General features: G+C 38.5%; 2 protein-coding genes across 8 annotated transcripts in view; both read left to right on the forward strand.

Annotated features, from left to right (window-relative positions):
- Positions 1-163: 163 nt before the first annotated feature.
- yipf4 (Yip1 domain family, member 4) lies at positions 164-6,493 on the forward strand. The gene is made up of 6 exons (XM_044046604.1): positions 164-315; positions 1,571-1,724; positions 2,748-2,919; positions 3,899-3,976; positions 4,069-4,182; positions 5,184-6,493. Exons 1-6 carry the CDS (start codon positions 258-260, stop codon positions 5,319-5,321), a joined length of 714 nt encoding a protein of 237 aa, XP_043902539.1. The 5' UTR covers positions 164-257; the 3' UTR covers positions 5,322-6,493.
- Positions 6,494-14,638: 8,145 nt separating this feature from the next.
- The window catches only part of birc6 (baculoviral IAP repeat containing 6), a 117,655-nt gene continuing 116,366 nt past the window's right edge, over positions 14,639-15,927 (forward strand). For all 7 annotated transcript variants that reach the window (XM_044046002.1, XM_044046005.1, XM_044046007.1 and 4 more), the window contains exon 1: positions 14,639-15,057. In XM_044046002.1, coding sequence (XP_043901937.1) covers positions 14,847-15,057 — 211 coding nt within the window. In that variant the 5' untranslated portion in view covers positions 14,639-14,846. The remainder of the gene's footprint in view (positions 15,058-15,927) is intronic.

Below are 15,927 nucleotides of genomic sequence, written 5' to 3' on the forward strand. Positions count from 1 at the left end.
ACATTATTCGATAGTTTACTTACTAATGTATTGCCAGATTTGTGTTGCAAAATAAAGTTATTTCAAAAACTACTGGCCACAGAACCCGGAATTAAACACGGAAGCTGGACGCGTCGGCAGACATTTTTCAGTTCAGTATCCTGTTGTTGTTGTACACCCATGGCAGCAGCAGACGGAATGACAACAAAATGACAGTTTGAAGTGCTTGTTTTAATGCAATTTCTCTCTGGACCCGAGGCAGTGACCGTAGATTAAGAATGCAGTTCTCTCCCAACAATGGAGACTTCACGTTCGTCTCCTCGACAGAGGCTGAAGGTAGGCTAAAACAATGCTAATGCTAACACAACACCGCAGCTAGCAGGCCTGAAAGCAGCTAAACACGGTTTACGTGTCTGGTTTTGAGTCATGATGGAGCTCCAAGATTTCAGGATATAAACACAGTCGGTCAGCAAGAAATACACTACTTAGTGTTGTTATTAAAAGTAGCCGTGGTGTGTGTTATTATAGATATCACATATTATTAGCCAACATGTTTTACTTGATATTGTGACGAGGTGATTTAATAGTAAAATAGAAAAGTTTATTTTTCTTAGTAATGTCATGGTGTGTTTCATAGGGCATTTTATAAACAGTGTTTTATTAGTACAGATAAGGTTAAAAACAGACGAGGCACAGTTCTATTTACATATTTACACGAACAGGCAAAGGTCATGAGATGTGTACCAATGTTTAAAGTAAACATGAGTGATATGGGAAAACATCAACAAACAATCGTTCTTTGTGTTCCTTTTAATGTGATTCAGAATAGCTGAAAAATAATTTTAGCAAAATCGTTAAAGTCCCGTTTAAAAAGTTTACACAGCAATAGTTCTCATTATTTTGTTTTGCCTCCCTCGGCATCAGTAACAGCTTTCAGTGTTTAGTGGTAGTTGTGGAGGAGACCCATCATTGTCTCTGGTGATAAAGCTGCCTGTTCTTTTTGGCAATAAAAGCCTCATGTCTAGGTCTATGTATGTATGTATGTATGTATGTATATATATATATATATATATATATATATATATATATGCTGAAAACATAATGTACCATAGCTGCAAGGATTAATTTATAATTAAATTAACTGCCAACTATCACAATTTGGGCCAAACAACTATTGATTTAATTGAGAGAATAGTCAAGAGATTAATGATCGTAAAAATAATTAGTTACTTAACGTGTGTGTAGCCAGATTTTTAATAAAGAGAAGTATCTCTTTATCAATGTCTCAATTATCTATGATTGAGTCTGACATTTAGGAATTAAGTTTATTTATTTTGAAAGTCTGTTTTAAGTCAGACCAACACAATAATTCGTTTTTTCTAATGTCATGTACATGGTAATGTCAAATGACCTCACACAATGCTGCTTAAGCTTATCTAGCTCCACATGACTTTCTCTGTGTTTCTCAGTACAGTTGTCTTTTTATCCCTTGAGCTGCACACAGGAAACACAGTCAGAATATGGACTGAAGTGCAGATAAATTATTAAAATGTGATGAATGTATGTGTAAATGAATGAATGTTCTTTACAGAACTCAGCGGCACCATATCGGCCCCAGACATAAAACTAAACATGCATAGTGATGGCAGTAAAGACCCGTATGCCACCACTTTCCTGAGGCAACGAGGCTATGGATGGCTGCTGGAGGTGGAGGAGGACGACAGTGAGGAGATCAAACCTCTTCTGTGAGTCAGTGTTCCAGAGCTTTGGTTTTTGTTTACAAACCCAACTTGGTTTGTTGTTTCATGTAACTGAGGATGTTTAGAATAATTTTTTGAAATAGAAAAATCTGTGTCTTCTTCTTTTGTGTAAGAAAAGTTACCATTATTTGCTGTGGATTATTGGGAGTCTTTCCTCCTGTGAGCTTATTGAGCACCAAATTTAATTTAAGTATGGTTATAATTAATATATATACTGTATTCATGTTGTGTTTCCTCTAGGATGTTTTTAGCAGTGGGGACAGGACTGAAAAAAGTTTGTTTATTTACATCAGTTAATCAGAACTAGGTAATATGAATGGGGGAGGGTCTTAAATAATAATAACATTGTGGTCATAACGTCCATAACCTTCTCTGAGGCCAGTCCATCTTATTTTTTTGTTTTTGTTTGTTTCTGTGTTTTTTATTTTATTTTTATGCTGTGTACGACCGCTGCTACTTAAGTGAGGACCTGTGTGTGCGCGTCAGTCAGTCAGATGATAATAATAATAATAATCATCATATAACATAAACATTTTTTTTTAAAATAAAACTGTTAAAAGATTTCAGTGTGTGTGTTCAGTACTTTTTGAACATTTTGAACACATCTAACAATACCGTGATAATATTGATAACCATGATAATTTTGGTCACAATAACCGTGATATGAAATGTTCATATCGTTACATCTCTAGTAGTGAGTATGTACCCACCTTGCCTAGTTACACTTTAATAGCCTAGCTGGTCGCAAGTTCGACTCCACCCCTGGCTGATTGTACTCAATTCCATTGTAAGTCACTTTGGATAAAAGTGTCTGCTAAATGACATGTAATGTATAGGTCAGGACAAGAAAAAATGGTATCGCGTCATCCCTAATTCATAGGGCTAAACAGTTGTGATGGCAATTTTTCTTGTTGCTGTTTTATACAGCTCTTATGTAAAAATTATTTAAATCCAACTGGTCTGTGTGTAAGACTTTAGTCATCATAGCATATGTGTGTGTTTGAGCAGGGAGGAGTTGGACATCGACTTGAAGGACATCTATTACAAGATCCGCTGTGTGCTGATGCCAGTGCCATCGCTGGGCTATAACCGGCAGGTGGTCAGAGACAACCCGGACTTCTGGGGCCCACTGGCCGTAGTGCTGCTCTTCTCCATGATATCCATCTATGGCCAGTTCAGGGTGAGCAGAACCTAAAAAAGTATAGCTGTGTTAGCAGAAATTGCCATTAACAATACTAAATATCAGGACACTTCAGTATTGAAGTCATGCATCTAACTGTGCTGCAAATATTTCATAATAAAAGGCAAGATAAGTTTATTTTTATTGTGCCATTCTTACACAAGGCAATTCATAGTGCTTTACAGAGTAAAGTAAATACATTGGAAATTAAAAAAAAGTATAGAAATAATTTTTTTTTAAAAATTGAGGCCAAGTGGAAAGGGAACTTGGCTTGTAACTGGAGGGTCGCAGGTTCAAGTCCCCACCAGGTCAAAAGGGTAACCCAAGGTACCCGGAAATAATAATTTACCTAAGGGGATTAATAAAGTATATGTGAAAATGAAGTAAGTCACAGGGCTTGCACCTTTAACTCAGAGAAACACTGAACAGACAAAGCATCATAAAAGCCTTTTAGACAAAAATAAATGGATTCAGGGAAGTGAAACTAAAACACAGTGCTTTTGCTTTGAAATGGCTACTGTTTGTGACACTGGATACAGATACAGTGGTCCAAAATAATTGTCATTGCCTGTTTCCTGCTCAGGCAAACCGTGAAACCCTGCATTCCATTTATTTATTATTATTATTTTATTTTTTTTGGAGCTCTTTGTATACATACATACATACATATCAAAAGAAATATATTGGTTGAAAACTTTGCATTAATTTTTATCTAAACAAAAAAGTCTCTTTCTAGAGCTGTCCCTTTCATTTTACCTGAAGTGATAAACTGAACAAACAAAACAATGTCACACATATTTATTCATCTTTGAAGATACTTTTCTTATATATACAGTTTCTGTAAGAGGTGACTAGTAATGATGGTAACATCACACGGGTCTCCGTGTGTGATTGAATAAAAATAAATCTCAACTGTTCACATGATACATGATATTGATGGTATACGATTATCACAGTTGATGCTGGACTTATTTTTCAGGTTGTGTCTTGGATTATCACCATCTGGATATTTGGCTCACTGACCATCTTCCTGCTGGCCCGTGTTCTTGGTGGTGAGGTCAGTGCAGCCTCTCTAAATATCCTCACACCTGACTGTTAACATGTTATTGTACAACATCAACATTTTTTTTGTTTTTTCTTTTTTGTTAGGTTTCATACGGCCAGGTTCTCGGAGTGATTGGATATTCCCTTCTCCCTCTCATCGTCATAGCTCCTCTGCTTTTGGTGATCAGGGTGTTTGAAATTGTCTCTACACTAATCAAAGTGAGTCAAAGACCACACAGTAGTAGTGAAGAGAGATAATGATAGTTGATGGGATGGCCCGTTTGCCCTATTGTTGTAAATTTTTGTGTGACATGGAGCTTCCCTCCTGTCTGCCAGTTGTTAGCTGAATAGCAGTGGAGGTTGCACCCAGAAGCAAAGCTTCCTTCACTCTTGGATTTTTTTTTTCTGTGTGTTCCACAACTGAATCAAACCAGAAAACACTCAAATCAATTATAAAAGTCTTAATATGTATTTGTCTATGATATAAATAGTAAATTGTAGTCCTATGTGTTGCTCCTTCACCCCCCTCTCCATATATTTTCCCCAAATACTTTAAAGAGTAACTAAACCCTAAACCACTTTTTTCACGTGTAGACCAGTGTCTTTAGTGTAAAGTATCGAAATTACAAATCATGAAATTGAATCATTCAGATATTGCCATTGGCTTTCTTTGTCTACTCTTTCATCCCATTTTTATCTAATCAGCACCAGGCTTGTTGTCCCAGGCTCCTCCCCCTTCATAAATGCCCGACCTGTTGCTTCGTTGTCTTTCTCTCACCACCTTTTGAAGTGCAGTGTGCGATTGAGAGGCTGGTCTGACTGAGCATCTCATGCAGCTGCAACTCAGTGTCAGATTTCACTACCAGACCACACCCCTGCACTGCTCCCCTCTCTCTCTCTCTCTCTCTCTCTCTCCCTCCCTCTCTCAGCCCACTTTTGACATTTTTCAAAATCAGGTATTTGGTGGAGTTAGCCTCAGAAGATGGGTTTTAAGTTTAAATGTGTTATTTTGTGACGCTGCTGTGTGAAATTCTTCAAAAGGAAATTCTGCAATCAAATTCTTTCAAAGTCCTTTGGACTTTGGCGCAGGAGACAAAACCTTACAAACTTTATTTTACAGTTATATTGGCTGTTTAACAGATAAAGCAGGGAACTTGTGCATAAAATGACACAAGTGTACACTGAAGCTAACAATACATTGTCTTGCTTTTATGTTGCAGCTGTTGGGAGTCTTCTGGGCTGCTTACAGCGCTGCGTCACTGCTTGTCGGAGATGAGTTCAAAACCAAGAAGCCTCTTCTCATATACCCTATTTTCCTTTTGTACATCTACTTCCTTTCACTTTATACCGGTGTGTGACTGGATGAATTGGAACTGTGGACCTTCAAATGGACAGTGACTCTGGGACATTGGGGTAAAATGTCAAACAATGGAACCGGGATTTTTAAAAAAACAAACAAACCTTTATTTCCTTCTTTTTTTAAATTCCAGATGACGGGGTGCTGGGAATATATATAATATATATATATATATCAATGTATATAGATTTGTCCCTTTTTGTCTTTGGTCAATAAAATGCTTATGTTATTACAGCATCAACTTTGGTATGCTAATCTCTCACTCATCTCTGTCCTGCATTTGTTTTTGTAGTTGTAAAGCTGAAAATAATCACAGAGCTACGTATTAATGTCGTGGTTTATTGTTTGCTTTCTCACAGTCATGTTGCCAAATATTTGTGTTTATGTTCATGATAAAGGAAGACAATGTGAACAAAGGCAGAACTACATGCACAGATTGTTGAGGATAATGTTCTTTACTGTTACATGTACTGTAATGAACCATTAATGAGAAATGTCCATCAATGCTTTCTTAATTTTCCTAATTCAGAAGCCGATGAACTGGGGCAGTTAGAGTGACATGAACTAGGGATGCACGATATCAGTATTGGCTGATAATGGTTTTGAAATATATTATGAGCACACCATGCTGCCCGATTTGATTAATGACAAAAGCAGTAGGCTGAATAAGCTCCTCCCTCCTTGACTTCTATTCTGGCGCCCTCTACAGTTATTATCTCTTATGTTTATCTTGTGCAAGAAAGAAAAATTTATTTCTACACCTGCTGTGACGTGAGCATGCAAAATAGGGTGTTAATTTCACAACGGAGCAGACTAAATGACCTTGTATACTGTATATCGGTATAGGTTTTCAGTCCAAGCACTCCCAATATGTCAGATATTGGCAAAAAGTCCAATATCGTGCATCACTAATTTATGAACCAACCATCGTCTGCTAACTGTGGTACCTTGTTTCCCTAATTCTTGTTTGTCTCTGGTTTCATCTAGAAGTATATAATCAGTTGTTCAAAAATGACAGTAAATGTGTAGTCTGGTATTTACTGACTCATTCCTGCATTATATTCAGTCAACACAGATACACACATGCTAACACTGTGTTGAGAAAGTGTTGAGTTGGTCTCAGTCGGCTGGATTCACTCAGAATGTCATTAAAAGTCATGTTTTGCACACACACACATGCTGTCTATAGTTTTGGCGCTAATGCTCAGTAATGACATGTAGCATTAGCATGCTTCATGAAAATGCTGTGTATGAACCTAATACAACATTCAGTGTATACAGCTCTGTGAAAAACACATGTTTGCATGTCAACATGGTTATTAGTCATAATTTGAACCTGTTATATTAATAACACTTATTTATGGAGTATGTATTTTCCTAGGCTGCTTTAAATGTAGATTGTTCCTCATGCTAGGTTTGTTTAGCCAAGAAATGACATATGATATAGCTCTTTCTCCTCCCACTTTCTCTAAACTGTCAAAGTTTAGAGGTGTCCAAGAAAAAATATAGCTTTGACAGTTTTATCAATAGCAACATGTCAAGATGGAAGGAGGAAGAGTGACTTATAACCACACAGTTCAACCGCAGTTCACTATGCATCACACAAAAACCCAAGATATGAATCCAACAAGTGAATATATCAAATTACTCAAGCAACAGAAACAAAAATTAAAAGTTACAATGCTCTTTAAGCAGCTTATGAAGGGTCTTTGTAGATTTGACTTATTAATATGGAACAAAAACGGTTGCACTTCTAGATCCTGTCAACAACCTTCATTGGCAATAAGGGGCCTAGAGTCCAAAACCTGATTGAAACACCTGAATTCAATAACAGGTGTGGACAAATAGTGTATGTTCAATTAATGACTCACATCGTCGTATGCCTGTAGTTTAAACTGTAAATGTACTGAGTGCTTGAAACCTGAAATGATGACAATGTGAGAGAGGCTGTCACCTATTAAGTATTTACGGTAAGTAGTAGACTATGGATATCACTATTGAAGCTTGAGTTGACTTTTGCTTCGTTCCATTCACATTGGAAGTCAGAGGTCGGAAGTGGGAGCGAGGTCACCCCCGAGTTCACCGTGTTTCGATTGAGATTTTGGAAAGAAACGTATGGATGCCAATACCAGTCAACAACAACCTTCTTTGTGGTGTTTTGTGCATAAACTGTGTAGCAACATGTCTATGGTTAAGAATAAAGCAGTACTAAAAGTAGCAGTTTTGAATCCTATGATGGGTTTGTCGAGGTTGCTCCAAGTTTTGGAGTTCGAAATCCGAGTTAAGGGGGCGTTCCTGTTGAAGAAACACCCCCTGACCCCCTGAATTCCAGGTTCTGGCTACAGCTGGAAATCCGACATTTGGAAATCCATTGGGACGCTGTCATGCAGGGGCAGAAGGGAACTGTGATCCTCACTGTGCATGCCACTGGATCTCTATTTCCTGTGTCACCTCTAATCCAAGAAGTCTCTAATCCAAGAATGTCTACAGTGACATTTGGAGAACAATGACGTGTAGGAATGACAATCTACACGCACTTGAAAAGATGATGTATTCAAAGTATGTATTTGAGTTTTGACGCTGTATCACCGCCCACAGTTAATTTTCCCCACCTGTGACCTAAGGCTTCATTCCCTTTGTGTGCTGCATTGTGGGAGAAGAGTGTGACGCAACAGAGGAAGCTATGTGTTTGGTATGCAGACTGTCAGGTCTGAGCAGACTTGATTTTCTCAGGTGGATGTGATAACACAGCTGGAATTAGGGATGGGCATGCTATTTGAATATTGTAGAGAATATTTGTCAAAAAATGTGTTTTGACAAATAAGCACTAGTGAAAGTAATGCAGGGTTCACCGTTAATGAGATGCATTCAAAGACCCTGGTCAATTGCAGTCAGTCCACTGATGAAATTCTTGCTTCTGCTGCCTCCTTGTGGTAATAGATGAACCACAAATTAGGAAGTCACTGGAATGCAGTGAAAAAAATTGGAAAGAAATTTCCAGTGCATTTGTAATATAATTACACAATTGCATGATCAACTCTTTCGCAATCAAACAAATAATTGAGTATTCTTGCTCAATTTAGGCCGAGGCTAAAAACCTTCAGAGCGCCTCGGCCTTGGAACGGCCTGCCCGAGGAAATAAGGCTTGCAAACTCAGTATCATCTTTTAAATCTCTTCTTAAAACTCATTTTTATAGACTTGCTTTTATGTGATGCCGTCTTTATCTTTTAATATCTTTTTATTTATCTCTTTTTATCTAGAGTGTTAACCAGTGTTTATCCTTTCATCGCACTGCTTTCTTCCTTTCTGTGTATTTTTATTCTGTATGTAAATTACTCTCCCTTGTGAGATAGGGGAGAGTACTAACACTGAGCAGGCTTGGCAGAGGTCTACTTTCTCTATTTGATCAATAATTCCATAATAACCTCTCAGCATGATGTCAACACAGTGATCTGTGAGAGAGACCGACACTTCTGTAACTCCTCTGGTTTGTGTTTACGGCCTTTGCATACAGATCTCTTTGTGCAATAATGAGCTTCCCATTTAAGTGTGATTAACAGTGTTTGTATGTGGCACCAACCATCTTGGAATCCCATGTCAGGGTTGATGAGGTTGCTTTGAGTTTCCGAGATAGTAATCCATTTCAATTCCATAATTATTTGGAATTATTTATGATTGACAGAGGTTTCCTTCATGTGTCTGCATTTTGATGGGGGCGCCCCCCTATTGACGAGCCGCCACTGGTAAATTCATCCAACGGCACACGCTACAGTGATGTAACCAGTGTATTCTTCTATAACCTTTTCACAATTGTTTACAAGAACACCGTCTTTCTAACAGATATTTTCTCCTCAGGTTAAACACATGCATTACAACCATTGAGAAACAGCACAAGGAAAGCTACCATGTGTGAAAAACACTTAATATATCAACAGTTTATACAGTTAGAAATGCCATTTATCCCAAACTACAGGCATATACTGTAGTGGCTTTATTATGTACAAGTGAATCTGTGTATCATTCGTTCAGTCGATTTTCATAATGAAAGGAAAAATGAAAAAATGGTTTGTGACAAAGGTGTTTCCATAAAACATCTTGTGCAATTTAAGATTTCAGACTTCAGACTTAAGGGGACCTGTTGCAGTGAGAATCCGAGATAAAGAGATTGCCTGAGGTCATTTGTGATATAATATTGGAGAACCTGCTGATTACGTTGTATAAGACCTCACAGGAAGTAACAATAGAGGTTTCCTGATTATTTCCTTTTAATGTCAGAAAAAAGCATGAACTCATCACACGCTGCAATATGAGATGTTTGAAAACACTGCCACCTTATGGACAGAGCTAGAAATAACAAGACTAGTTCACTCACTAACTCACTCACTCACTCACTCACTCATCTTCTACTGCTTTATCCTCCACATGGGGGTTGAGGGGCCAATCTCAGTTGACATAGGGCAAAGGGCCAAGTGTCCAATTAACCACTATTGCACAAACTATTAAGAAAAGCAAAACAACATTTTTTTGTTGTTGTTGTTTTAAATATTTTTTTTTTTTATTAAATGAGTAATTAATATTAAGTTCAGTTGAACAATGCATGTGTGTGTGTTTTTTTGAATGAGGACATTTAAAGGGCTTTTTCAGGGTTAATTCGTTTTAGGTTGAGTTAAGGGTTAGGGTTAGGCTAAGATTTGGCAGAGGACACTTAGTTGTGTTGATTTAGGTTAGAGAAAGAGGCTACGGTAAGCATTACAGTTGAAACCAGAAGTTTACAAACACTATATGAAAAAGCACATATGCTTTTTTTCTCACTGTCTGACATGAAATCAGACAATCACTTTTCCTGTTTTAGGTCCGTTAGGATTACCAAAATTATTTCTATTTGCTAAATGCCAGAATAATGAGAGAAAAATTTTTTGGGACAATTTTTTATTACTTTCTTCAAAGTCAGAAGTTTACATACACTAAGATTATTAAGCCTTTAAACAATTTAGGAAAGCCCAAATTAAGATGTCATGTGTTTGGAAGCTTCTGATAGGTTTATTGACAACATTTGAGTTAATGAGAGACACACCTGTGGGTGTATTTTAAAGCACACCTGAAACACACTGCTTCTTTGTGTAACATCATGGGAAAGTCAAAAGAAATCAGCCAAGATATCAGGAAGAGAATTGTGGACTTGCACACGTCTGGTTCATCCTTGGGTGCAATTTCCAGATGCCTGAAGGTGCTTCGTTAATCTGTTCAAACAATTATACGTAAGTATAAACACCATGGGAATGTCCAGCCATCATACCGCTCAGGAAGGAGACGGGTTCTGTGTCCCAGAGATGAACGTGCTTTGATCCAAAATGTGCACATCAACCCAAGAACAAAAGCAAAAGACATTGTGAAGATGGTGGCTGAAGCTGGTAAGAGCGTGTCATTATCCACAGTGAAATGAGTACTGTACCCACATGGGCTGAAAGGCCACTCTGCCAGGAAGAATCCATTACTCCAAAATAAACCTAAAAAAATCTGATTACAGTTTGCAAATGCACACAGGGACAAAGACCTTAATATTTGGACACATGTCCTGCGGTCTGACGAAACTAAAATTGAACTGTTTGGCCTTAATGACCATTGTTACATTTGGAGGAAAAAGGGGGGAAGCTTACAAGCCTGAGAACACCGTCCCACCTGTGAAATATGGGGGTGGCAGCATCGTGTTGTGGGGTTGTTTTGCTGCAGGAGGGACTGGTGCACTTCACAAAATAGATGGCATCACGAGGGAAGAACATTATGTGGAAATATTGAAGCAACATCTCAAGACATCAGCCAGGAAGTTGAAGCTTGGCAAAAATTGGGTCTTCCAAATGGACAATGACCCGAAGCATACTGTTTCTGAATCAATCTGGAAATTGCACCCAAGGATGAACCAGACATGTGCAAGTCCACAATTCTCTTCCTGATATCTTGGCTGATTTCTTTTCCCATGATGTTACACAAAGAAGCAGTGTGTTTCAGGTGTGCTTTAAAATACACCCACAGGTGTGTCTCTAATTAACTCAAATGTTGTCAATAAACCTATCAGTACTCCACTGAAGACCAGCTTAACAAATGCATTGAGATGGATGGGAAACTGTCTTTCATTCACTTCAATAGCAGGAGTCTATACACCAACTTCGACCACATTAAGGAATACCTGCAACACTTCCAAAATGCTTTCAACATCATTGCGGTGTCGGAAACGTGGATTAATGAAGATAAAGGCGCAGATTTTTACCTGGATGGATACAAACTGGTCAATGTTGACAGAAGAAATAAAGGTGGGGGGAGGAGTGGCACTGTTCATTGACAACCCTTGAGCACGTGAAAAGAATGGAGAAGCAAAGCGAGGCTGATCCTACAGACGAGATGGATGACTCAAGGTAGAAAAAAAATGATGCATTGACCTCTATCGATTGGATCATTTTGTGACTTTTGGGAAGTTGAATATATCCCAGGCAACAAGTCGAGACTGTCACGCGCGACGGAATATCATGGACACATGTACAGACACACATGGAGTCTGATTTGACTGTCTAGAGCTAGACTATATCTCTGAGTGCTACCTGATGCTTTCTTTGTCAAATGTGATAAAAAAAAAAAAAAAATGAAATGAAATGTATGATAATAATGGGGGCGGGACTAGATAAGCTTTTGCTTCTCCCGCTTTCCCTTTCGGTTATGTGTATTGTGTGAACTGCACTGCTGGGTGATGAGTGATCTAAATGTCATGACCGAAATAAACATATAAACAAACAAATCAGAAGCTTCCAAACACATGACATCTTCATTTGGGCTTTCCCAAATTGTTTAAAGGCATAATAATCTTAGTGTATGTAAACTTCTGACTTTGAAGAAAGTAAAAAAATAAATCCTTCTCTCATTATTCTGGCATTTAGCAAATAGAGGTAATTTTGGTAATCCTAACGGACCTAAAACAGGAAAAGTGATTGTCTGATTTCATGTCAGACAGTGAGAAAAAAAGCATATGTGTCTTTTTATATAGTGTTTGTAAACTTCTGGTTTCAACTGTATGTCTATGATGTGTTCTCAGTAAGACATAAGAACAAGTTTGTGTGTGTTGAGTGAATCAGAGCTCTACACTTGCTGCTATACCATTAAATTAACATTTAACTATTAGGTACTTCATGTGTCTGGCATAATTCATACAATATGTTTAATGTTAATTTGGTTTGTAAAATGATTGCAGATCTGCTGCATCTGTACTTGGATATGAACATTTACCATCAGGATGAAGATATGGTATAGGATAAATCGGTAGATAATGGATGGATGGATTTCTTTATGTTTAGGATGCCTTTGATGAGTTTTTAATGATGCTTCATTGTTTTCTTGTTGCATAATTTTTGACATAGTGGTGATGGGATTTATAAACTCTTGTCAAAAGCAAGCTCCCTCTTGAGGCAAAGGATTACGGATTACTGTAAAGCAGTTGGTGTAGTGGTTAGCACTTCTGCCTTTGCAGCAAGAGGAGCCGGGTTCAAGCCCCAGTTGGAACAAGGGTCTTTCTGCATAGAGTTTGCATGTTCTCCCAGTGTGTGTAGGTTTTCTCCGGGTTCTCCAACTTCTTCCCACGGTCCAAAAACAGGCAACATGGGGATCAGGTATGTAAGGTATGTATCTAAATTGACTATGAGAGTGAATGGTTGAATAGTTGTTTGTCTCTATGTGGCCCAGCGTGTACCCTGCCTATCGCTCTATCAGCTGAGATTGGCGCGACCCTCCTGTGAAGGATAAAGCAGTAGCAAATGGATGGATTACACTGCATGTGGTGCGTCCTTCCTTTATCTCTCCTCAATTTTCTTCAATTATTCATGAACATAGCTACATTTCTTTATAAATCTCTCTTCAATAATTTGGACAACTTAGTCCTATGATTTGTTTGGGGTAAGATCTTTTGGCCTCAGTCTCGCTGTACTTGCACATATACAAAATGCTGCTGCTTGTCTTTGGACAGGTGCACATAAATAAGAGTGCATATATTTGTATTGTTTCTTTTGTATTTTGAGCTTTTCTCTTAATTATTTTTACTTATTTTAATGTTGTTTGTTGTTTGCCTGTAGTATGTGCAAACACTAACCATGCTCTGTAGCCCATACTATACTGTATTTTCTGGTTATCATCATGTTAAAAGGAGTGCTTCAAATACTTGTCCACAGAAATAGATCAAAGTCATTGCATTTACCACCAAAGCAAGAAAAGATGGCTGATGATTTTCAAATGGAAGGACAAAGGAAAATGTGGGCTACAGAGGTGGGTTCTTTTTGATGGTTTGATCCTGATTTTGTGCCTAAAACAATTAAAAATATTTTTGGTTTCTTTAAGTCAAGCAGTCACCATCACCATTGCTATTTCACAGGTAACTCAACAATAATTAAAATATATTTCTAAGGAGTTCTTAAGCATACATTTCATTTATAGTTTAATATTTCTGAGGGAAATTTCTCCTTTTCGATAATCTATGAGCATGAGCATTCTATATTATGAACCAGCGGCATTGTGTTTACCATTTATTGTTGCATTACTTTGTGCAAGAAATATGGTCCATATTACTATTTTGTGATTTAGGTGTAAGTGTGCTATTGATGTTGTTTCCCATTAACTGGGTAAGTGGAATGTTTTCTACGACATAATGTTAGTTGTCTGTGGAACAAATAAAATTAATCTGTAATTAAAATCACTATAATAATAGTGTGATTGCCAAATGACACATATTGCTGTGAAAAATATATAGTCTGTTTTTCTGTTTTAGGGTTAAAATATAACTAGAATGTCTACATTTCCACATACAATGTAGCTGGGAATGAGTATGTGTGTGTACATTTCTTCACGATAAGTCATGCTGTTGCCTTTGATCTGTGCGTGATCTATCTGCATTAGATTTGCCCTCTCAATTCATTTTCTATTTTGAGACAAATTGCAGTAAACATTTTTTAAAGTTCAAAATAGTCGTTAAAGTATGAATTGTTGAAATCGGCTGGGAGATTTTGACTTCATAATAATAATAATAATAATAACAATAATAATGATGATGATGATGATGATAATAGTCAAGTTGCTATTATAGGCTCTAAGCGTTAAATACAGAAATCGACTGTGTGGAGTAATGATTTAAAGTGTGTAGTAACTCGTCAGGAAGAATTGCGACCTCTCTTGCTGTCTGTGTTGCAGAGATATTTTGTGTTCCCATTATTTTGACCACGCGTTAATTCTCAGTTGTACTTGGTGTTATCGCGAGAAGTGGCGTGGAGATACGCTCGCTGCGTCTACCTATCGACAGCCCAGCCTGGAATTCCTTAGTGCTGATGGTGAATAGCCACCGCTGCGGTGACGGGCGGAGGAGAAGCAGCCGCAGAAGGAGTCAGGGGTGGCTGAAGAGCGATAGATCGGATTCGGTCTTTCAGATTTGACAGTATTACGTGTATCGTCGGATCATTATAAACCCCAGGGAGGAAGGGAAAGGAAAAATAAGGAAAGATGGCGGCCGCGGCCTCGCCGGGCTCCGGCTCGTCCACCTCCTCAGACTGGATTGTACTGAGAGACGGCTGCCTGCGCTGCGACGAGGAGGGCCTGCGAAGCCTTTCCTACCACCCGGCCCTCAACGCTATCTTGGCCGTTACCAGCCGCGGGAGCATCAAAGTTATTGACGGCACTTCGGGGGCCATTCTCCAGGCTTCAGCGCTACACAGTAAGCACCGGAGCCCACTGTCAAGCACTGACACCCAATAGTTTCAGTTGTGACAAACCAGCCGCTGGCTGTCAACACACTCAAAAACACGACACACGCCGAGTGTGCAGGCCCAGAGCTAGTTCAGCTGTTTGTCCTCCACTATTGCGTTAGTTAGTCTGCTCTGCGTATGGATAGTAACAATACATCCTTCAGATGTTGAAGTGTGTATTTGAGTGATGCTTGAGCGCTTCTGTTTGCTAATGTTTACCACTGCTGCTACATGACATATCCAATATATAAGCTAACAGTAAGCTAGTTAACTTAGCACAATGCTAGTTCGCCGGGAAACCTTCCCGGTCAGTTATCTGTTATTCTAGTGGTCAGTCACGACAGTGTTACGTTGTTGGTAGTGCACAGATAAATTAGACATTTTAAGCGCCACGCATGCTGCTGTTTAGTTAAATGTAACATATCGTGACAGCGTGAACCGATGTGGTAACACCACAGCTAGCTAACTAGCTAGCGGCTTCTGTAGTGACTTAATTCGAGCGCTCTGTCTGTCATTTGGAAGTACGGGTGCGATGCTGAAAGTAAGGTGACATGCTGATGCAGAGGTGCTGTCGTGGTTTTCGTGTACTCTAAATATGGTTAATTCAGTCAAGTGAGCAGCGTGACACTTGTGTTGTATGTCAACACAATGTTATGTCACAACGTAGTGACAGGACATTAGAGTTTCTGTAAAAGACAGGAAGTAGCTTCTCAAGCTGTTCTCGACTCTCACAGCATCGATCATGGTCCTGTTAGAACCAGTAGTGTAGTAATAGTGTTTATTGAATTTGCCTTCCGAAGCAATATTGGCCATTTCACTAAATTTGTAAACACAAATGT

Source organism: Solea senegalensis, linkage group LG15 (assembly GCF_019176455.1).
Source record: "Solea senegalensis isolate Sse05_10M linkage group LG15, IFAPA_SoseM_1, whole genome shotgun sequence".
In the NCBI taxonomy this organism is placed as follows: domain Eukaryota; kingdom Metazoa; phylum Chordata; class Actinopteri; order Pleuronectiformes; family Soleidae; genus Solea; species Solea senegalensis.